This window comes from Molossus molossus, unplaced genomic scaffold (genome assembly GCF_014108415.1).
Source record: "Molossus molossus isolate mMolMol1 unplaced genomic scaffold, mMolMol1.p scaffold_m16_p_13, whole genome shotgun sequence".
NCBI classification, from domain to species: Eukaryota; Metazoa; Chordata; class Mammalia; order Chiroptera; family Molossidae; genus Molossus; species Molossus molossus.
In genome coordinates, this window is record NW_023425348.1 from 71173629 (window position 1) to 71197976 (window position 24348).

A 24348-nucleotide genomic window follows, 5' to 3' on the forward strand; every position below is an offset into this window, starting at 1 on the left:
CAGCTGCCTCCTGCACGCCCCCTACTGGGGATTGAGCCCACAACCTGGGCATGTACCCTGACCAGGAATCGAACCAGGACCTCTCAGTCCATGGGATGATGCTCAATCCACTGAGCCTCACCAGCAGGGTGAAAGGCAGTTTGTGTGTGTGTGTGTGTGTGTGTGTGTGTGTGTGTGTGTGTTTTGAAATTCATATCTTTTAAAAAAGGAAGAGTCCATGTGGTTATTATCTATAAGAAGCTGAGGACATTGAATGAGTCAGATCAGATTAGTGATCACAAACCACAGGATGTACATGGCCCTGCTCCTCAGATGTTGGAGACTAAAGTGACTGTAGTGAGCACGCCCAGGTGGGCTTTTCAGTCCAAGGGACTCACCACCTGAATGCCATTAGGCCAACTTACCTCCACTCTGCAGACCTCTTTTTCCTCTTCTGCGCAAGAGCAGTCCCTGCCTCACTGGGTGGTTGAGGGCTCAGCGAGGCCCTGTGTGGTATAAAACACGTTGTTCTGGGTCTGAGGCAAGGAGAGGCCTCATCAGTGGAGCTAGATGACTCTGGTAATCGTATATGCTAGGGAACGAAAAGAAGTCGTTTAGAGAGTGATCTAAACTTTATTCTCTGACAGGCACAATTGCACCTCCAGACAATTCACAAGGAAGCCGGCCTCATAAGCCTCAGGAGGCCCCTCCTGAAGTCTTCTGGAAGGCCTGTTGGCTTGTTGGTGGCTGGATTCACAAAAACGTGGACTGAGGACCCGGTAGTAGAGGCCAAAGCGTCAAACTGCGCCAGCTTGGGGTGGCCAAAGAAAAAGCCGTCATTGAGGTCATGCTGATCTGCTGTGGCCGGCTCCTTGGTGGGCGTAGGTGGGAACAGAGCGAGGCGGTAATGCACACTGGAGTGACCCACTTTCTCCACGGCCAGAGCAGCCACTGGGACCTGAGGGAAGCCGACAGGTGTGTAGAAGGTGCACTGATTGGTCACCATGAACCCCACCATGGGGGACGTCCTCAAGCCGGTCTTCAGGCCGCAGTACCTAGAAGGTTCAATCACAGTGCTTATTCCAGGTCACCAGGACACTCTCTCCCAGTCCAGTGACCGTGCGCTTCAGCAGCACTAACTTCAAAGGGCCTGGAATCCAATCCCAGCCCCACCACGCGCTAGCTGGGTTACCTCGGGCAAGTTCCTTCACTTCCTGTGGCCTCAATTTCCACAACAATATAATGTTCATCACTGTAGTACTACCCCATAGACTGATGTGGGGATGAAGAATAAATATAATACAGTATGCCATTGAATATATGAACCGTTCCTAGGCTAGAAAGTTCTCGTAAACATTGGTTATTATTATTATTACTATGTCCATCTTGCTCTTACTTCTTATCATGTAAAGCAGGTACTTTTGTGTTAAATGAGAGGAAAAAAAAACCTCATTTATTAGAGATACTATTGTCTCTTATCTCCTCTACTAGATTGTAATCTCTTTAAGGACGGGCACTGTGTCTTGCTTATTTTTTAAGTTTGTTGACTAGAAATGAGCTTGCACTGGAGATAAATGTGGAGGTTGAGCAGAATCAAAAACGAAAAGCTTAATGCTGAGTTTCAGCCTCTCCCCTCTCCATGCCAAAGAGGCCACTTCTGATTTAAACATTTTAATCATATTGTCTTTTTTCCCTTGAGAAAATTAAGATTGGAGGTGAGAATTCACGGTAAGGGAACGAGCGTGGGCTGCAGAAAGGTTTGCCTACAGAGCGGTTCGCTGAATCTTGGTTCACAGAGCGGAGACAGAAGAAGCTTCATTCAAGTCTCTGCCCAGGGAGGGCACCGTGAGTGCCTGCGGCCAGCCACCCCGGGTGTCCACTGAGGTCACCCATCGTGACATTAGATAGGTTCATTTACCGACATGGGAAGCTGTTGATTGAAAAAGATCAGGTTATCAAATGGTGTGCGCCATTCGATCTGCTGGTTTTACAACATGTTTATGTACTTTTTGTCCAGAAAAAAACGTTGAAAGAACAGATTCCAAATAGTTTCAGTAGTTATCTAGCAGTGGAATTTGGGATACCTTTTTCCTTCATTTTGCTCATATGAATTTTCTAAAGTGAACATGATTTGCCTCTGAAATAAGAAAAAAAAATGTTACATTTTAAAATGTCTGACTCTGGCCCTGGCCGGTTTGGTTCAGCGGTTAGAGTGACGGCCTGCAGTCCAGAGAGACCCAGGTTTGGTTCCCGCTAAGGGCACGTACCTCGGTTGCAGTTTGTCCCCGGCCCTGGTTGGTCGTGCGGGTGGCAGCCACTCGATGTGTCCCTTTCATGTCGATGTTTCTCTCTCTCTCTCTCTCTTCCTCTCCCTCCCTCCCACTCTATCTGTACCAAAAAAATGGAAAAATGTCCTCGGGTGAGGATAAAAATATATATATATATATATATATATATATATATATATATATATATATATAAAATGTCTGACTCTGAATTCCATTTGTTTGAAAAGCCCTGGAGAGATAAGCAGGCTGGATCAACCCAGCTCCTTCTGGGACCCCCCTTTGGACATTGCCTCTGGCCGCCCTCCCTGGGGGCCTTCCTCAGGGATCCCTGGGTAGGAGAAGGGGAGAAAAACCTTGCCCTCAGGGTAACTCCAAGACCCAAGTGAACCAAATCCCCCTGCTTTCATTTCCCATGCTGCTTTGCTGCTTTGCTTTCCTATGTCTCTGCCACGTCCCTCGTTCTTTTAGGGCACCGACAGGAAGGCAATAGCACCTCTTCCCACCAAGAGCCGGATCTCATGAGCTCTTTTGCCTCTGAGCCCAGCCAGAACGCCTTTAAATAATTTAAATGCAGAGGTACTTTTAAACAATGCCATCGACAGCCAGGCGATGCTGGGTGCATTACATTTTATATTCAGTTTTCAAAACAGCCCTGCCACAAAGGTCTCATCTTTTCCATTTTCCAGGAGAGAAAATAAGTGGATATTTTGCATAGGGTTGGATGATAAATCGACATGAAGAAGACGAAAGAGCCCTGATGTCTCTCAGTCTAGGCGACTCACTGATGACTTCATTTGTGGAGGAGAAGCTTGCAGTGAAGGTGAGGAACGTGATGAGCTCTGTTTTGAATAGGTTGTGAGGTGCCTGTGGGATTAGAGGAGGTGCACAGTAGGGTTAATCATACCTATTACTAAATGACACTTACTCAGCCCTGTACTAGATGCCAGGCCTTCCATTAAGTACACAGACTGGACTACCTTGCCAGAAGGCATTTGGATACATGGTTTGATACTCAGAAGGAGGTTTGAGCTGGAGACAGGCATTGAGAGACTGACTCTGATCTTAAATCAGGGCCTAGGCAGGTAGAGTCAAGGGTGGGAGCTGGCTGGTGTGACCCCCACGTGTGGTGGGCCTGTGGTCAGTAGAAAGCAAATGCCCAGTCTGACCCCAGACAGATTCGGACTTACAAAAACTACTGGGCAGACTAAATTAAATTCATGTGTGGTTTGCCTAGATTTGTCTTTCTGGCCCCGAGTTTATGACCTCTGGGGAGAGAGAGATCTCCTAGGGGAGAATATAGAAGGGGTCAACGTGAGCCCACGTTTATAGCCTCGCAAGTGAAAAGCTGGCTTTGAACAACCTCCCAGTTGATGAAGTCTTAGAATGATGCAAAAAGCGACTGATACAGCGTGTGCTTCTGATGCCCCCTAAGCAGCACACGAGGCCAACGCCTGCCTCCCATGCGTTCTCATCCCTGATTTAGTAAACTTGAAAATAAAGGGGTGTTGCAGTTGGAAGACCCTTTGGGGATCATGCAGTACAGGGCTCTACAACACTGGTGTGGCTCAGAATCTCCTGGGAAACCTGGGAAAGCAGCAGACCCCAGGATCCTCCGAGACCTCCTGAATCAGTCTGCAAGGAGGGGCCCAGCCACCCGAGTTCCGCAGCTGCCGGGTGACTCTGAGGCGCACACCTACCATAGTGCTGCACGTCTAGGCCCACCCCTCGGATAAGGAAAAGCCCAGAGATGAAGTAAGGGGCTCACCTGCGAGCAGCTAGAAAGGGGCAGAGTCTGTCTACATTCCAGCCCCTTCAGCTGGTCCATTAATCTCTCCATCCCCAGCGTCAGCGCCATCCCACGCTTGGAGACCAATAAGTGTCTGGGGCGTTCACATTTCGGATTCAGGTCAGATGCTCGTGATCCCACCCTGATTCTGCACCCAATTCCAATAGCTGGGTTCAGTCTTCCCTTATTACTCCCCCTCCCACGCTCTGCCCTCTTCCTTGCTACTCGAGCTAGGTTCTGCCTTGACCCCGTCCTGCCCTGACCCCGCCCTGAGGCCCTGCTGGTGCCTCCCCAGGCCCTGGGTGCCTTGGGGTAGCGTGCACACGAGGGACATGGAGCATTGGGTCTGCGTGAGGACCCAGCCCTGCTGCCTCCTGAGGTCTGGAGAGAAGCCTCTGTCGGGTGGTGGGAGGCCAGTGGGCATGTGGCACAGACACACCTTTCAGAGGATTGAGACTATTTTTGTCACTCTCTATAAACAGCATAGAATGGGCCAGTGCCTGTGGTCAGTTACCTGGAATACCAGGGCAGGATTCTGGCGAGAAGTCCATTCCCACACTCCCCGAAACTAAGAATAAGCGTCAGCTAGTTCGCAGGACCCCACGACTTGGCTGAATCCTCACGGAGTGTCGCAGGGCAGCTGAAGGGGCCTTGCAGTCTGCACAAGGAGGGCCCTCCCCGGGTGGTTCAGTAGGTTGTGTGGTTATTGGGACAAATACATGAGTTACAAATACAGGACGTGGAGAAAATACCTTCAATGTGAGCATGAATAAAGTTAAAAGATTAAATGATGAAACTAACACTTAGGAATGTATTCTGTGTGTCTTTACATAAATAATTTCCTTCGCTCCAAGGACTGATACCTGGGCCTCCCTAACTTCCACCTCTCACAAAGGTCAGCCTATTCGGATATGGCTTCTTCAGAATGACTGTGGTCTGTAAGGAGCAGGAAGGCCAGTTGGAATGAACTGTATCCGAGTTCCCACGCCGGCCCTTTCTGTTAATGTCGGCCTGCAGGACAGAATCCTGGCGAAGGCCTGAAGGCTTTAGACCAGGGTTTGAATCATGGCCCCGCTGCCCTGTGACCTCAGTGAGTCACTCAGTGTCCCAAAGCCTCCGTTTTTCTCATCTCTAGAATGGAGATAATCACGTAGACCTGATAGGATTTTTATAACGATTAAGTAATGCAATACATATTTTATATGTCCTGCCTGATGGCCAGAACTTAAATATCTTTCTTGTTGGTTTGTTTTTCAAGTGTTGTAGATAGTTTCGGTCTCCAGGGGCAGAGACTAATATTTGTCTTGGGGTCAAACTTTTCCTTTGTTTTGGGAAGACCTCGTGTGTCAGGACCCTCGTAACCAACCGGGGTGCAGACACTGCTGATCTCACACAGGGGCTATTGCTAAAGGTCACTGTAGTGCCCTGGCCGGTTTGGCTCAGTGGTTAGAGTGTCCGCCCGTGGACCAGAGTCTCGGGTTTGATTCAGATCAAGGGCACATACCTCAGTTGCAGTTCGGTCCCTGGCCCTGGTTGGGGTAGTGTGGGTGGTGGACACTCCATGTGTCTCTCTCACATCGATGTTTCTCTCTCTCTCTCTTCCTCCCTCTCTCCCTCTTGCTCTATCTGAAAATGAATGCAAAAATGTCCTCAGGTGAGGATAAAAAAAAAAAAAGTGGTGAGTTCCAGAGATATTCAAAGAAGCGCTCAAAGGACTAATACCTGGGCCTTCCTGACTAACTTCCACCTCTCACAAAGGTCAGTGTTGGATACTAACAGCACCTGTAACAAAAGCACAGGGTTTCACCAAATCCTTGTAGCTTTTGAGGCTGTTGATGACAACTTAGGTCCTTCACTGAAACATTACTCTCTCCAGATTGGTGTCTGCCTCAGTTACCTGCCACTCACCATGCCTGTGCCTGTGGTCTTGACCCATTTCTATCTGAGTATAATTGTAGGTCTAGTTTTTTCAAGTATTTTAAGAAGAATGTTATTCCAAACCTAAGGGAAATGACCACATACACAGTAAATGTATCTGCAAACTTTTAAGCTGTTTTACTTCTGAAAGGAATGGGGGGCAGGTAAGATGAAACAGAGAAGAAATGTTTTCTGCCACCCTCACATTTGAGCATCCCTGACTTGAAGAATACTGAGGTTTTCCTTCGGTCAATTTTATGGTTTTGTTATTGTTGATGTTGGTGTTGTTTTAGGACATTTTGGCTTTATTTTAAAGGACACACGATATCCTGTGTAACAAGACAGATTTCTTAGAATTAAATCAAGCAAGATGTGAGACGGGGCAAATATCTACATAAGCCTTTACCCCGTGCTGTGTTTATCTTGCCTTACCAACTTGGTATTTCTGAACTAGGTTGCGTATCTGCAAAAAATATAAGAACTAGTATAAGGAGCTGAAAACAGCCACATTAGAAAAATGCCCAGACCTAGCAGGCTGCAGCTCGTTGCTACTGCAGCTTTCAAAGTGCATGCATGGGGTCCCCGAACTGGGCAAACCCAATGAAACGCACCTGCTGTCAGAGCAGAACGCTCTCTTTGCAACTGCATTCTTGTGGGAAGTTTATTCTGGTAAATCAGTGTCGAAATGACAAGCAAATCCAACATGTCTCAAGAGGCACAATATAGAACAAGCGAAAATCTCCAAATCCGTGTTCAGGAACTGAACACTAAAGGATCTGATGAAGAATGCAAGACCGAAAAATGAAGGACGTGAAACAAATTCATTAAAATAAGACGACCGTGACATTATGCTCAATTAACAGGAAAACACAGTCTTAAAGGGTAAGTGTGGTAGATGATGATCTGATTCCTTTGGACATCCAGAGCAGAATCAACCACTAAAGATGGCTCTAAAAGCAAGACTAGATTAAGAGAGAAACTCTGAATCTACACAGCAACAATATCACAACCGTTGTGCTTTTTGCCTCTGCTGAAGTTGCTGAGTGAGAGATCTCAAAGAAAGCCTCTCTAAAAGTGAAGAGTGACTATTAGATCTTTCAAGCCCTCAGAATTAAGCAGGGATACAGTGGCCATTTCTGGGCCTGCTCAGAAAAGATGAGACTAGAAGGAAGGCGATGCCTCCCTTACCCACAGCATCCAGTGAGGCCCCCCAAATCCACCAAACGGCGATTGGTTGTGGGACATTCCAGGAGTAGCAGTTTAAAAACCCATTTTATTTATTTATTTATTTATTTATTTATTTATTTATTTATTTTTACTTTTAAACAAATAATAATTTATTTATTTTTGTTACAGATGTTTTTCCTGTCCACCCCCTAGACACCCTCCTCCCGATCTCGCCACTGCCCCCAGCATTGTTGTCTATGTCCATTGGTTACGCATTAAAAACCCACTTTACATCCATCAGGTGGCAGAAATATTTCAAACACATGGAGAACAATTTAGAAACCAGCTATATCAGAGTGTTTTCTATCTAGAAAAGACAAATTTGGAGGAGGCAGAGGATGGGGAAACAGGAGTTTTTCTTTTTTAAATCATTGCAGTGTGATGTTGGAAGTTGAAAGAACTGGGAGCTTCTGTCCCAGAAAGAGGTTTCTGCAGAAGGCAGGTACCCCGGCTTAGAGGGTCCCCATCACTCGATGCACTTGGGTGGTTTAAAAGTTGTTGTTTTTTTGTTTTTGTCATTTGTTTCTTCATGCTTTTTAAATAATAAATTGTATTGCATAATTAATGCATGCACATTGCAGAAAAGTAGAAAATAGAGATAAATAAAAAAAAAATTTTAATTACCCTTTATTCCCTAACTCAGAAATAACCGAAGTAACACGTTGGTACACATTTTTCCAGACTGTTTTTGAGAAAAAGATCTTTTTGTCTTGTTCTGAATAAAATCAAGATGGTACCACAACTTGCTCTCTTCAGTCAGCTCTATCTCATAAACTCGTTCCCATGACAATAAGCAGATTTATCATTATTTGTAACAAGAGCCAAGTATGCCCTTGTGTGGGTGTAACATTTATTTCATCAATCCCAAGGCAATTTAAAAAGACTTGTTTGCTTTGAAGTTTTTTCCAACACTGGGAAGTTTAGAAGAACAGCACAAGGATTCTTGCATTTCTTTTACATGGAGTCATCTATTTTAAACATTTTGCCCACACGCTTTATCTTTAACTTTTACTTACTTCTGAACTAGATGAGACTAGGTTGTACATATCATGCCACTTTCCCCTAAATATTTCAGAGTATGTTTTCTAAAAATAAGGGTATCTCTTCCATAACCACGGTACAATGATCAAGTTCAGGACATTCAATACTATTATTGAATGTTAGCTCAATACTATTATTGAGCTAATACTTTTATCTAATTTACAGTTTATATCCCAAGTTTTCCAGTTGTCCCAATAAGGTACTTTAGTTAGAAAAAGAAAAAGAAACTTTTTTTTTTCTGATTCTGAATCATGGATTACGTTGAGTCAGCATACTTTAATCTGGAAAAGCCCTTCAGTCTGTCTGTATCCTTTATGACATTGGTATTTTTCATGAATACTGGTCACATGTTATATAGCACATCCCTTAACTTGGGTCTGGCTGATGACTCCTCGTGGTTGGACTGAGGCTACGCATCTTTGCTAAGTGCTGGTAGGCCCTTCTCAGGCCCACCTCCACCATGGAGTGCATTTGCCCTTTATCAGGGATGTTGATTTTGATCATTTGATTAAGGTATTTATTGTCCAGTTTTTCCTCTTGTATTTTTTATTATGCTAAATTATACACAACACAAAAAGTTACCACTTTCACCATTTTTCAGCGGCAATAAGTATATTCATATTGTGCATCTACTCTACAGTTTTATTTTCCTTTTAACAAGTAATCTGTGGGGAAATACTAAGGTTATCTTAGTCTTATCCTCAGATACCGTCCTTACTAACCTTTCCTCCCACCTAATATCTCCCAATTTCGTGCCCACCAATGATTCAGGCCACGACAAAACATTGAGGCCTTACACTAACGCCAGCCCTTTCCCCTTTGTGTCACCCGCATTCTGGAGACAAGGGTGGAAAGTCACTGACTCTGAATATGGATAAGGAAGTTATTTCCAGCAGCCATTTCTGCACTAAACGCTGGACTTCTTCACAGTCATCCCTGTCCTGACATCATGTTTGGTTCTTCAGAGAACTCTCGGTTCTGATCTGGGCCAGACTCTGCTGGATGTGAGGAAATAGCAATAGAAGAAGCAGGGAGCATTTGGGATCTTGCTCCTCAGCAACCGTTATCAGGTTGGGCTCAAATAAACCCTTATTAAAACAAAATTTTTTTTAAATCCTCACCCGAGGACATTTTTCCATATTTTGTTCAGATAGAGTGGGAGGAAGAGAGAGAGAAACATCTATGTGAAAGGGACACATCGAGTGGTTGCCAACCACATGACCCAACCAGGGTGGGGGACAAACTGCAACCGAGGTTCGTGCCCTCAGCTGGAACCGAACCCGGGTCTCTCTGGACCACAGGCCAACGCTCTAACCGCTGAGCCAAACTGGCCAGGGCTAAAAAAATTTTTTTAATGGATGAAGCAACAGTGCCTTTTCTAGAGCTGCTTATGTTTTGATGGGAGAGACACAAACAGTTCTTATGATGACATGTGATAAAGACCAAAAGACACAGTGGGCATGGATGTAGGCCCAGAGTACAGTAGGGACTCAGGGAAGTAACAAATCTCGTATCTGGAGTCAAGACTCATGGAGCTGAGTAAGGGCAAGGTGTGTGTGTGTGGGGGGGGGGGGGCGGGGGTTCCAGCAGGTAATAGCAGGCAGGGAGCAATGGGAGATGAAGCTAGAGGGGAGGCAGGGCCAGAGCATGGAGGGCCTGGATACCCAACACAAAGCTTGGACTTGACTCTCTAATGTAAATAGAAGATAACACGATCAACAAAATTTGCTGGCTCACCGTGGAGGCAGCAGAAAGGTCCGGTCTGAGAGTAGCAAGCCTGGAAGCTGATCAGGCAGTAGGACATGCCACAGTCTCTGTGAGAAAAGAGTCCAGCCTGACCAGGACAATGGAAGTAGGAGTCACAAAGATACAACAGAGTCAAGAAAGACCTAAGAGGTGCTTGAGTGTGGCCTTGATGGTGAAGGAGGAATCAAGGTTGACTTCCATGTTTCCAACTTTTCAGAGAAAAAAAAATCATGCATGATATTACTCGTCGCAAGTTAATCTCTATAATAACCTTGTCAGATAAGTAGAACCAATAACTATTATTCCCATTTTACAGATTATTTAACTGAGATGCAGAAAGTCAAAGTGACTTGTAAAAGGTCACATGACTCTTCAATGCTATAGCAGGGATACCAAGTTCATCTCAGCACATGTACTAATGGATGACATAAAATTATTCAAGATTCTGGAACTGGAGAACCATATGTAAAAATATGTGAACTTAGATTCATACCTCACACCATATATAAAAGTTAACTAAAAATAGATGATAGATACAAATTTAAGAGCTAAAAGCTAAAGATATAGAGAAGAAAACAAAATAAATCTTAGAGGTTTGGGGTTTAGCAAAGATTTTCTTAGATAAGACATAAAAAGTACAAGCTATCAAGAAAAAAAAAATCAATAAACTGAACTTCACCAAAAATAATACCTTTAGACTCCTCAAAACCCACTATTACAAAAAAATGAAAAGGCAAGTCACAGACTGAGAGAAAATACTAGACAAACCTATCCAACAAAGGACTTGGATCTAGAATATATAAAGCACACTTACAAATCAATATTAAGCAAACACACAACACAATTTTAAAATGTGCAAAAGATTTGAGGAGACACTCCACCAAAGAAGATAAGAATGACAATAAGAGCATGAATAAGTCACTATAGAAATGGTAATTAAAACCACCATGAGATACCCACTGCACACCCAGTAGAATGGCTAAAATTAAAAGATGGACTATACCAAGTGTTGACAAGAATGTGGAGTATTGGAAGTCTCATATACTGCTGATGGGAATGTAAAAAGACACAATTGTTTAGGAAAATATTTTGGCAGTTTCCTGAAAAAAATATCAAAAATACACATATCATCTGAGCCAGCCATTCCACTCTGATGTATGAAAGCATACATCCCACAAAGACTTGCACATGAATATTCATAGCAGCTTTATTTGTAATAACTGAAAACAACCCAAAGTTCATAGGTCCATAAACAATATACGGTACATCCATACAATAGCATACTACTCATTAATGAAAAGGAATGAACACATAACACAGATAAACTCAAGAAGCCAGACAGAAAACAGTATATACTGTATAATTCCACTTATATATATTCCCCCCCCCCCCTGCAAAATGCAAACAAATCTCTAATGAAAGAATCAGTGGTTACCTGGGGATGGGGGTTGTGGAGGAGCAAGAGGGAGAGATTACAAAAGGGGCATCAGGAAACTTTGCAGTAAGGGAGGTAGGGTGTGAGGTTCATTATCTTGATTGCAGTGACGGTTTCCCAAGAGTGTGTGCAGACATGCCAAAACTCATCTAATTGTGCCCTTTAAAATATGTTTGGCTTATTTTATGTCAATTAAACCTCAGGAAAGCTGTTTAAAAATAATACAATGGAGAGAAATTCACCAATATCTTAGCAATAATATATCAATATATTAACAAAACCAGTCTCTGATTGTAGGATTATTAATGATGATCATTTTCTGCCTTATCCTTTTCTGAATTTTCCAAATTTTCCAAACGAGCATGTTAAAAATCATAAAAACTATTTCTGTGTGTGTGGGGGGGGAGAATTAGATGTATAAAGAAATGTGGAGAAAATAGTCTATACTTATGAACCATAAGACCATGGGGTGAAAAACTCAAAGACATTGACACTTTTCAAATGATAAAAGATCCTCATTTCTTTCAAAAACCATAGTAGGCTAGAGGGGAGTAGGAAAGGTTCTCTAAGTTCCACAGGAACAAAACATCTAACTCTAAAGCAACCCATAGAAAAGATACTATATTAACAAAATGCATCATTTAGCTTGGTTCACCAGCTCATGTGTTTTTCAAATAAATTCGTGGGAAACAGAAGGGGGGAACAGGGAAAAGACAAGACAATGCCAGCCAGCAATAGGAGGTAAATTTTAACATGGTGTCATGATCCATCATTTCTTGAGTTCACCCAGGAACATAAGGATTAAGGAATAATCCAACATAATTAACAAGCGACCCGAAATGCATATCCTCAAAAAGAATACAGACTGCCAAGTACAAGTCAGGCCACAGAAAATGCGATTCTGCATCTGGCCAAATATGGTCAAGTCTCAAACTCAGTTTCTACCCTTAGAAATGTTTGCTAAATCTGGGTGTACTGAGCTGAGGATTCACTCTGAGTTTTTATTAATAGTAAAAGTAATAATTTCTAAAAGTTTTCAGGGCACGTATTCAACGTACTTAGAGGATAAACTATTTTTAAAGCCCTCACTGCGTCAAATATTGAGGCTTATGAAGTAATTTTTATCCATTTATTTAACAAAAGGTCACTGTCAGCCACTGTGCCAGGTTCAGGGGCATAAAGAAGTAAATACAATCCATGCCCACTGGGAGCTCTTAGTCAAAGGACTAAGAAACCTACAAACAGTTGTAATACAAGGTGTCAGTGGGTTGGGAGAATGAAAAAGAAGTCAGAGAAGCCTACAGGTAGAAGGTAACACTTGAGCAGGGTTTTGAAGGCTATGTAGGAGTTCTCTGCTTAGGAAAGGAGAGATATTCTAAGCAGAGAGGATCATATGAGACAGACTGGCGCGTAAGAAATCTGGCTTATTTGATAAATGGTGAGCACTTCAATGAGGTTTAAGAACAGGATTCACCTGGAGGTGGCAGGAACCATTATCCCATGCTGGAGAAGTTCAGGCTTTATCCTGAAGGGAATGAGGAGTTGTGTTGATTACAATTCTTTCATTTTAACAGAAATTAATTCATTTAAGAGAGAAAGACAGCTCTCTCTCTTTAGAGACCTCAAGGGCTTCATGCAGTCAGGACTAGAAAGGGGCTAGAATTGAGAACTGGAGGCTAGAGGGACTTGCCTCTACCTTTCATCTCAGTTTGTTTGTTTTCCCCCTCCCCACATCTATTTTATATTTACCAGGGTTCTTTTGGTCATACGGCAGAAATATAACTCAAAATAGTTCAAGCCAAAAAGGGAATTTATTGGCTTTCAAAAGCAGGGAGTCTAGGCACGTGCTACTACATGGATGGATCTTGAAGACATTTTGCTACGTGAAATAAGCTACTCACAAAATGACACATTCTGGACGTCTATGTATATGCAGTACTTAGAGCTATCAATCATAGAGACAGAAAGAACGCTGGTCGCTGGTGCCAATAGGACTGTCTTTAATTGGAGGTAAAAATGGCCACTCTCCTCTTAAATCATCTGTAGAGCTAACAATCACAACTCAAAGGAAGCCTCTTGCCTGAAAGTTTCAGCTCAAGTTCGAGCAATGACTGATCGGCCTGGTGTTGGGTCATAGACCTGTTCCTGAACCAATCACTGTAGCCAGGGAGTAGAGTACTCTGATTGGCCAAGCTTGGGTCATGTGTCCAACCCTGACCCAGTCACTGTAGCCAGGGGACCACATGGACTACATGGACTGAGAAGGACAGAAGGGTGATTTCCCAAACAGATACTGGGCAGGCAAAACATGCCAGTCACAGCTTCTTCTTTCTTTCTCTGCAGACCAGCTTTCTGTCTTTTCCATCAGTGTGGCAGGAGAATATTGCCACCTCAGCTCAAGTTACACTTTCTATTCGAGAACTTTTAGCTTCAATTCAAAATCACTGGGAGAATCTAGTTCAGCTGGTCCAATTCACTGTGATGGTGAGGAGGGGGTTGTTTTAGAGGTAATATGGCTGCCACAGGCCCATTTCTGTGAATAGAGGGGTAAGTTGCAAGGGTTAACAGGACAAGACAGAACCTTTAAGAGGTGTCTTTTAAAACCGATGATGGAAAAATTTTACAGGAAAGCGGTGTGAACAGATTGTATAAAAATAGTTCTGGCAAAAGGACTGATCACTGGGCTGTTGCAAAATGATGACTTTGAAATTTCTTGCTTGGGAGAAAGAAAAGCTGGTGATGTCACCCACCAAGAATGAAACTGAAGAAGCGATGTCTGATGTGAGGCGAGCAGAGAGGAAAGGATGATGAGTTCAGCTTCAGGGTGTTTCCTTCACGATGCCGGTGGAACCCCCAGTGGAGAAGCTCGATAGTCAGTGGGAGACAGAGTCCTGGAACCCGAGAAAGAGGGTGCAGTTGAGGACAGAGACTTGGGGATTCTTGGCATACCGCTGGGTGCTGAAGTCCTGAGGCAGAGGAGATTGCACCGGGAGCACTGGGTATGGGCAGAGAAGAGAGCAGGGAGCAAAACCTGCATTTCAGGGGCTGTGGCAGATGCCCGCGAGCCCTGCCCACCTCTGCTCAGCACTCCCCTTTCCAGTGTGCCAGTGGCACTTACTGAAGCTCTCCTGCAGGGGCTCTCTCTCCGGCGGAGCTTGGTGCAGGCCAGAAATGCCAGGTGAACAGCCCTCGGCCAGTGGCGGGTGGGAGTCAGAGGATAACTGTCCTAGTTTCCTGCCACTAGGTGGGACGACTCAAGCACACACCATCCCATCCCACAGCCGCCCCGGGGGGAAGGGCCCTGGTTGTTCAGGGCAGTAACCTCCTCAGTAATACGCTCTGTTCTTGCTTCCTTCCCTTCCTGTCTCACTGCTCTGCCCTCTCCTGGTGTGGCCAAGTCACCCCAGTTGCCCCAGCAGAAACCCAGACCTATGAGTCCAGCCAAGATCGATAAGACACCTAACTAACCACAGGTGTGGGAGTGAGCCCGTCTGTGACTAAACGAACTATCTAGGAAAGATGTAAGACTCATGAGCAAAACTTAATCCTTATTATTCTCACTGAATTGTTACCCAGCAAGAGGTAACTGTGACACAAGCATCTTGCTCACTGAGACTCAGTTAGATGCAAGGGTTGGAAACCTGTCCTTTTGTGCACCTGGGAGGTAGACCAAGTTATTTAGAGGTAAGCCAAGTTACTTAGGGACCAAGATGATAAAGTTGAGGTACAGCTGTGTTGGAGTGGCAGAGAGGGAAAACAAGACGCAGAATAGACTAATGCTTATTAAATACCTACCCTGTGTGAGTTGCCTGCCACGCTGTCATCTCCCTTCATACTCAGAATCACCCAGTGTCCGGGTGAGCACCATCACCATTCCACCCCAGGAGACAGTGTTTCTTTGCCTGCTGCTCCGTGGATCAGGAAGTACTGTGCCCTCGTCCGAGTCCCATTGACTTCGAGGGGTCCCCTTGCGAGGCTGCTGCAGCCAGAGGCCTTCCAGCTCTTTCAGGTTTACTGAAAGCTCCCTCTCCCAGTCCGGCATGCAACCTCCTCCGAAGCCACCGAGTGCGACTGGAGTGGATCCAAGTCACAGCTGCCTGAAGACCTGTGCACTTCTCACCTTTGTTCTCAGGCTCTGGGACTGAGTCTGATGTTGCTCTGAGGGAGAACTCTCCTTGGAGGGGCCTGCTCTCCTCCTTTGCTATTAAAACAAAGTAATAAACATTCAAAACACATTACCCTTAATTATTTTACTACATTTTAGCATGATCTACTCTCTTGAGGTTACTTACATCTATCCTCTCTAGTGTATAGCGAGAATGCTGTACAGTGGTGGGCTGCTTCGCAGCTCTCCCCAGCTCTGCCATCAGTGACCTCAGGTAGTACTCAAGCAAACTGGCGTGATGGGAGTATTTACACCACGGAATTCAGCAAACACTCCAAATGTATCGTTTTGATTTATTCATTAATTTATTGTTTTATTGATGATTTATTGCATTATTGACAAGGAAGGTAGATCAGCAAATTTCTGCAACGAGCCAGGGAGTAGATCTTTGAGGCTTTGTGGACCACAGGGTGTCCGTCGCAGCCACTCAGCTCCACTCTTGCAGCATCAAAGCAGCCTGGATGACACGTGAACGAATGGGCATGGCAGAGTTCCAATAAACTTACTGACAAAAACAGGCAGGAAGCCAGTTTAGCCCAAGGGCCGCAGATGTTGATCCCTGGGCTAAAGACTTGAGAATATGTTAATAATGCAGAGTAAATTTTAAAATGCATCATGTCTATAGCGTGAATTGCACAAAAAGTTGAAGAAATATTCTTCCATCATTCAACAACTACTCTTTCTTAGCTCACAACATACTTTTTACTCATAACCGTGAACAAAAATATCAACCAACATTCATGCCAGAACTATACTTGTTTGTCATTTGCAGCTAAAGGTTAGCTGGCTGGGGACAGAAGAATTCAGCTCAAGATCAGTGAGAACCACCTGGCTACGTGGGATTTATAACAGAGGGCTGTATATTTTATTATAATGTGTCAAAGATGTGCCAAGCATCTTTTTACAAGTAGAATTTATAATGCATGACGTATATGTTGGTTGCTAAAAACACTTCCCAGTACATGACTCAAAAGGAATCCAGTCCTGATGCAAAACAGTAGATGCAGACAGATTCAGCAGACAGATTCAGGAGGGAGCTGTTGCCATATGTCACAAACTCGGGGTATTTGAATCTCCTCCCAGGCCTGCCTAGAAATGCTAGTACATCTGCATTTCATAGATGAGAAAACCAAGGCTGGTCCAGAGTCACTACACCAGTGATTGACAGCACTGAAATCCAAACATAAGTCTATTGGACTCCAAAGCCCATCCCTGAAGACTGTCTCATTGGAAACCATGTATTTGGTTCAGAAAGAAAGGCGGGGGGGGGGGGGGGGGGGGCTTGTAAATGAAGACTGGTTTGGAGATGGGCTAGAAGAGGTTTGGAGAAATTCCAGGTGAGTTGATTCCCAGGTGAAGTCCCGGCAGGCCCACAGGAAGGGAAGGGGAGGCTATGGGACTCCACGCATGTATACAGACTAGACGTGGCTGAGCGCAAACCCTTGGACACAAAGCTGGGATGGGGATTTCCTGTGTCAGGGCCACAACAGCCAACGCATGTCATCCCATCAGTGACGGCATTACGTGGATGAAATTGTGAGTGCGAGCATCTGTAACCCAATTCAGTGGTTTTCTCATAGGAAACGGAGCATGCTTTTCAAGCAGTATCTAGTCAGAGATTAACACGAGGTGCTGGGCCACGGCTAGATGGAATACGAGTGGATCGTTGGGTACACAGCATTTGTGCCGATGTTGGGGCTTGGGAGGGAAGGAAGGAAGAGAGACAAGGGCCTTCGAGCTCCTGCCTACTTTCTGGAAGAGCAAGAGAAAACAGAATGTGGCTGCGGTGGCACCACTCCTACGAGAGGCCTTCTGTGGTCTAGTGACGGAATGGCTCGGCTGGGAGAGTCTTCCCTGGCCCCGCAACCATGCCGCACTCAAGCCCCTGACTGAGGGAAACTGAGTCCCTGTTTCCCTCAAAACTCTTCCAGTTACAAGTAATAGAATGTCAGCTCAAAAGGCTTAAGCAAAAAAGGATAATTTTTTTCCTATGAAATTAGGAAAATTAGTGCTTTTATTATTTTTTTTCCAGTTACAGTTTACATTCAAAATTATATTACTTTGTATTCATTTCAGGTTACAGCATAGTGATTAGACAGTCATATACTATACAAAGTGTTCCCTTGATATTTCCAGTACCCACCTGGCATCATACAGTTATGACAATATTATGGACTATATTCCCTATGCTGTACTTTACATCCCCGTGACTACTTTGTAATTATACGTCTCTATTTCTCAACCTCTTCCCCTAGAAAAGGAGAATCTATGGGTTCATGCAACTGGGAAGTTTAAGAGTAGCCTCAGGACACCGAGGATGGAAGCGGTGATCTCAGAAATTAGCTGGGCCCTGCTTCCTCTCTCACTCAGCTTCTACCTTTGCTCTGGCAGACCCTTCCTCCTGCAGCAAGAGGGAGGCGCGACTGAGACAACTCAAGGCTACATCATCCTAGCTTAATACTCCTCCAAAAGGGAGGGAGATCCAGCCTGCCCATATCTGAATATAAATTCTCATTGGTCCACCCTTAGTCATGTGACCATCGTTGGTCCAATCGGGGAGGCTAGGCAAATGGGTACTGTGAGTGCCCAGATCTGGTGCGGTTGCTGAATTGGCAAACTGTCCAGAACCACATGGAAGAAAGGGGCACTGCCCACCAAGTAACAGGGTGCTGTTACATAAAGGAGGGAAGGAATGCTGGATAAAGAAAAGCTGAAGTCCCTTGACTGGCAGAACTCTCCAGGGGATTCTCAGACCCAGGGTAACTGCTAATATCAAGGCTGTAATTATTAAGAGGTCATGGCCTTAGTGTCTTGATAAGACAGAGAGGGAGGGAAGACAATAGCCAGTGATTGAATGACTACTCGGTGAGGGACCGTACCTGGTACACAAATGGCCTCTTCTAAACTTTGTAACCATATCATCCTGGTTTTACAGATGAGGAAACAGAAGATAAGAAGGTTATGTAATTGCCCAAAGTCATACAGTCAAATGAATGGAGGGACATTTCCTCTGGCAGTGAGGAAAGCGCTCATTTCTGGCCTCCTCTCTCATCAGGCCTCACTGTCAATGCCCTACAAACACCTCTGATGACCCTTCACCCAGATTTTCTTGGGGATATTCCCACAGCTCAGGTGTAGCTAGATGTCTCCTCTTTCATCTCTCATTTTTGGAGGGTGGGGTGTGCTATTTCATTGTCCCTGAACAGACACAGAAGGAAGACAATGGGGCAGAATACTGTTTTTACACTGCCCAGATGGTCAGTGGGCCCCCAACCAAATTAACCAGCCCTCAGCCTCTCTGGTGAGCTTCCCCTGTTCTTACACCAGGGAAATGCAGACAGTCCCAACGTGTCCCTAATGCCTGCTTCTGATCCTTGCTGGCTCTATGACCTCTAACAAATAACTTAACCTTCATTAGCCTCAGTTTCTTCACCTGGAACATGGGAAGGATCATGCTTGTTTTAAGACACACCGAACAGATATTTCTTTTCTTTTTTTTTTTTTATCCTCACCCGAGGACATTTTTCCATTTTTTGCACAGATAGAGTGGGAGGGAGCGAGAGGAAGACAGAGAGAGAGAGAAACATCGACGTGAAAGGGACACATCGAGTGGCTGCCACCTGCATGACCAACCAGGGCCGGGGGCAAACTGCAACCGAGGTACATGCCCTTAGCGGGAACCGAACCCAGGTCTCTCCGGACCGCAGGCTGACGCTCTAACCGCTGAGCCAAACCGGCCAGGGCCCGAACAGATATTTCTATCCCCATTCTACTTGTTCTGCCTACAACTTCCGTCTCTTCTGGCCACAGCGGACGAGGGACACATTCCTGACCCAAGGGCAGAGAACTCGCTAGCTGATGAGAAACCTCTGATGTTCTACAGGGAATTTCAGCTAAGAAGAGTGCAGTCGTGGGTGCTTGAGGTGACAGGCCCTGGGTGAATGAAGACGGAACAGCTACTTGGGCCCAAGCACAAAATAGAAGAGCAGACGGGGCCTATCAAGAAAAAAAAAGGGAAAGCTTTGAAATAAACGGATGCTATAAGAAAGAGAGGAGCAGAACGAGGCCACCACCATGGCCCCTGAATGCTAACGAAATAGCGTGGAAGTGTCCATCCTTGGTTCCTTCCTCCTTAGATTGAGTGGCATCCCAGTCTCCACTTCATCGGAGCCAGCCCGAGGGAGTTTCCATTCCTTACATCCAAGCAACACAACAGAACACACAGGAACAAAAGGAGTGTAGTGTGAGTTCTCGTTTCTGACGCCTAGTAGGTGTCCAGTCCACGCTAACACACTTCCTTCCCCGGACTTGACTGAGGGAGAGAATACGCATTGGAACCAGCCTCCGGTGAACGCACCGGGGTCTGCATTTGTGTCTTCCCTTCTATTCCAGAAACCATGGCCAAACAAACTCTGCAAGATATACTGCACAATTAGCGTGCGCCTCTTAGCCTTGGCTAATTACCTCTTTTATCAATTAAAAATATTTTCTGATTAAACCAAGGAGTTGAGTGGGAGAAAGGAGTCTCTTCTCCATTTCTAAAGCCTCTGAAAAATCCAGCAAGATAATGTCACTAATTTGGTTAATTTCAGGTGCACATCGGGCCATTCAACCTAAGTGAATTTAATGACTCAGGACAGGTCAGGCGATGAATGTCCCTGTAAATCATTTATAATTGCAAGCATAAAAATTAAAAATCAGTCTGAAGAGCAAGATAACGTAATGCTAATGACGGAGGGCAGTAATCGGAAGATAGAGGTTCCTGCTTTAATCAGGCCCATTCGGAGGACATGGAGCGCTAGGCCTCTGGGGGATTGTTCTGGAAACAAAAGGCTGGGAATCTACTTCGGTCTTTAATAACTCACCATGATAAAAGAAATCAACTGAATTTTCATATTATAAGTATAAAACTTAATAGGGAATTTTTCCCCTTCATACTTTTCTTTTTCTCCTGGACAACATAAACCCATAGTCTATTCTCCTTACAAGGACGACCTTAAAATGCCAGTTGTGTTCAGCCCTGAAAAGTTCAGATAACAAATTCTGTCTGGGAGGAGGAATGGCAGGTGCTATAATGGATGCAGTTCTAGCAGGTTTAGAAACTTAGAAAGTCTTTACCTTATTTTCTGTGTTTATATAATACTGGATCCCTCCAAGTTAGTCAGAACCAAGAACACACTAAGTGAGCAAATTCTTCCATTAAGATGTTTTCAAACCACAAATTGAACATTTTCCTTTCCTTGACTTTCTGCCTGGTGGAGCCTTAATCATATTTCCAAGTCTAATTCAGTTGGAACTTCTTCCAGGAAGCCTTCCCTGACCACCACCCCTGCCCCCTTTCCAGAACTTCACCGTCCCTTTCCTTTTGGGTTTCCTCTGAACCTTGTACACAAGCCTAACCCTGGCCTTCTCACACTGCATTGTAATATACAATAGTAAGATCATTGCATTCTCAAACCTAAGTTCTCAGGTCCTCTAATATCTGGCACATTGTAGGCATTTAAAAATATCTGTCAGCTGAGATTTATCTTAACTCTAGGCTACCATAGGACAACCAAGTGGAAGAAAACTCAGAGGAATACCAACCCTTTGGCACTGAAGAATAAAACATACAAAGAGAGATAGGAGGAGGGGAAAGGTGGTTTTTTCCATAGATAAGTTTCTTTACGTAGACACACACACACACACACACACAGACACACACACACACAAATTCTTGCTTGATAATGAGAAAAAAACCATGGGGTATTATCCTTGGAGCATTTAAGTATTTCCAAGAGCCCTTGATAAAATTACAGTCTTTTCCTGAGCAGCTGGGGTGATATTGCTCCGTATAATTTCATCTCTGTAGTCCTATGGTGAGGTGAATAAGTAAGAATTTTTCAGTGGCAAGCTAAAGAAACCAACTTCAATCAAGAGAAAAGCAGTAAGTCAGGGGTGTGTATCTCACCAAAGCCAAGGGCGGGGACATGGTGGGGCATCAGGAAGAGTGGAACCAAGCACTGGGAAGTTGTCTCGTCACAGGAGGTTCTTTTTCTCCCAAGGCTCATCTTCCCTTGGTCTGACTCGTCCTCTGTATCCACTTAGTTGCACCAGAGTCTCCTAGAGGACTTGTTGGAATGCAGAGTGGTGAGCTCCTCTCCAGGGTTTCCAAATCAGTAGGTCTGAGGAGGAGCCTGAGAATCTGCATTTTCGCCGGCTCTCAGGCAATGCTGCTGCTGTCCTCAACTTTGAGAACCCCTGCTCTGCATCGGTTAGTGCACAGAACAAGAAGACCGCCACCAGAGCTTCTACCTTTTCAGGTCACAGCTTAGCCACCAAGAGAGACTCGCCCTGATCCTGCTACCAACTTCCTGGGAGACAAAACTGACTGGCACAGTTGGAGTAAGATATCTCCCCTGCACCCTCAGCTCTGGCCAGACACATAGCTGATTGTGGGCATATCTCGCAGTTCCCAGGGAAGAGGGGCTGAGCAGGCATCCCAGTGTGACTGCCACGGGACACGAAGGAGCCCAGGTGCCTTTATCACAGTAGGAGCTCAGGACTCAGTAGGAAACTCATCCTCAGCTGAAAGAAAATCTGAGTTACTCCCATCTCTGCAAACAACAGCCCCTATCAAACAGGGTGGGGCAGAAAGGAAGCGGGACTTACATCCGACAGTGGGAGACACTCCGGCAGAGGGTGGAAGAGCTTGGTCTAGGGCAGTGGTGCTTAACCAGGGAAGACTTTGCCCACCGCCCTGGAACACTTGGCAAATTTCAGAGATAGTTTTGGTTTTCATGACTTGAGTGTGGAGACGAGGTGCTTCAGGCCGCTAGAGGGTAGAGGCCAGAGATGCTGCTAAACGTCCTACAAGGCACAAGACAGTCCTCACAACACAGAATTGCCTGGTCCAAAGTGTCAAAAGTGCCAAGGTTGAGAAATCCTGGCATAGAGCCTCCAAGACCCTCAAAAATAAAATAAAATAAAATAGCCCTGGCCAGTTTGGCTCAGCGGTTCTGCGTCGGCCTGTGGTCTGGAGAGACCCGGGTTCGGTTCCCATTAAGGGCATGTACCTCGGTTGCAGTTTGGCCCCGGCCTTGGTTGGTTGTGCGGGTGGCGGCCACTCGATGTGTCCCTTTCACGTCGATGTTTCTCTCTCTCTCTTCCTTTCTCTCCCTCCCACTCTATCTGAACAAAAAATGGAAAAATGTCCTCGGGTAAGCATAAAAAAATAAAAAATAAAATAAATAATTACAGCCCTGGCCGGTTTGGCCGCAGTTAGAGCATCTGCCTGCAGACCAAAGAGCTGTGGGTTCAGTTCCTAGTCAAGGGCATGTACCTGGGTTGCAGGTTTGATCCCCTGGCCGTGGTTGGGGTCGTGCGGGAGGCAACCAATTGATATGTCTCTCTCATATCAATGTTTCTCTCTGTTTCTCTCTCTCCTTCCCTCCCACTCTGTCTGAAAAATCAATGGAAAAATATCCTCAGGTGAGGATAAAAAGGAAAGAAGAATTACAGTCTTCTCATCCACCTTTGGGGTACCTGCTGAGTTGGTATCCTACCCTGCTGGTTGCTGGCTGTGTGAGGGTGAGTAAGCCATAACTCCTCCAAGCCTCAGTGTCCACATACAAAAAATGGGATAATAGAGGTGTTGGAGAAAATTCAGTTATTTGATAGCTATAAATAACTTAGCCCAGTGCCTAGCACATAGTAAGTACTGAATATATTGTTGTTATATTATTTATTTATTTATGGAAATGTGGAGGAACTTCTCCATGCCTCTGTGATTTAGGATGGATAGCTCAACTAATTCAGGACATTTTACTAGAAGAACAAAAACAAATTAAACCCAAAGTTAGCAGAAGGAAGGAAATAATAAAGACTAGAGCAGAAATAAATGGAACAGAGAACAGAAAAAAATATATAAATTAAAACTAATAAAAAAATTTAGTAAAGTTGCAAGATACAAAGATCAACATACAAAAATCAGTTGTTTTTCTGTACATTAACAATAAACTATCATAAAAAGACATAAGGAAAGCAATTTCATTAACTATAGAATCAAAAACAATAAAATACTTACGAATTAATTTAACTAAGGAAGTGAAAGATCTATACATTAAATGTCCTCGGGTGAGGATCCAAAAAAAAAAAAAATTATTAAACATTGATGAAAGAAATTGAAGATGATGGAAACAAATGAAAAAAATCTCCTGTGTTAATAGATTGGAAGAGTTAATATTGTTACAATGTCTGTATTACCTAAAGTCATCCAATAGATTCAATGCAGTCCTTATCAATATTCCAATGACATTTTCCACAGCAATAGAAAAAATAATCCTGAAATTCATATGAAATTACAAAAGACACTGAGTAGCCAAAGCAATCTTGAGAAAGAACAAAGCTGGATGTATTGCATTTCCTGATTTCAAACTACATTGCAAAGCTGTAGTAATCAAAACAGTAGGATACTAGCATAAAAACAGATACATAGACCAGTGGAACAGAATCCAGAGCCCCATAATTAACCCATGCTTATATAGTTAACTAATATTTGACAAGGGATCCAAGAATGCCCAATGGGGAAAACACAGTCTCTTTAATAAATGCTGTTGGGAAAACTGGATAGTCACACGCAGAAAGAATAAAATCTCTGTCTTGTACCACTCAGAAAAATTAACACAAAATGGGTTAAAAACTTGAATGTAAGACCCGAAACCATAAAAGCCCTAGAAGAAAACATAGGGAAGAAGTTCCTTAAAATTGGTCTTGACAATAATTT

General features: G+C 44.4%; 1 protein-coding gene across 1 annotated transcript in view; it reads right to left on the reverse strand.

Annotated features, from left to right (window-relative positions):
• Positions 1-587: 587 nt before the first annotated feature.
• Positions 588-24348, reverse strand: part of LOC118628067 — a 143925-nt gene continuing 120164 nt past the window's right edge. Inside the window, exon 4 of the mRNA XM_036258770.1 lies at positions 588-1034. Within this exon, the coding sequence (XP_036114663.1) occupies positions 650-1034 (385 nt within the window). The 3' untranslated portion in view covers positions 588-649. The remainder of the gene's footprint in view (positions 1035-24348) is intronic.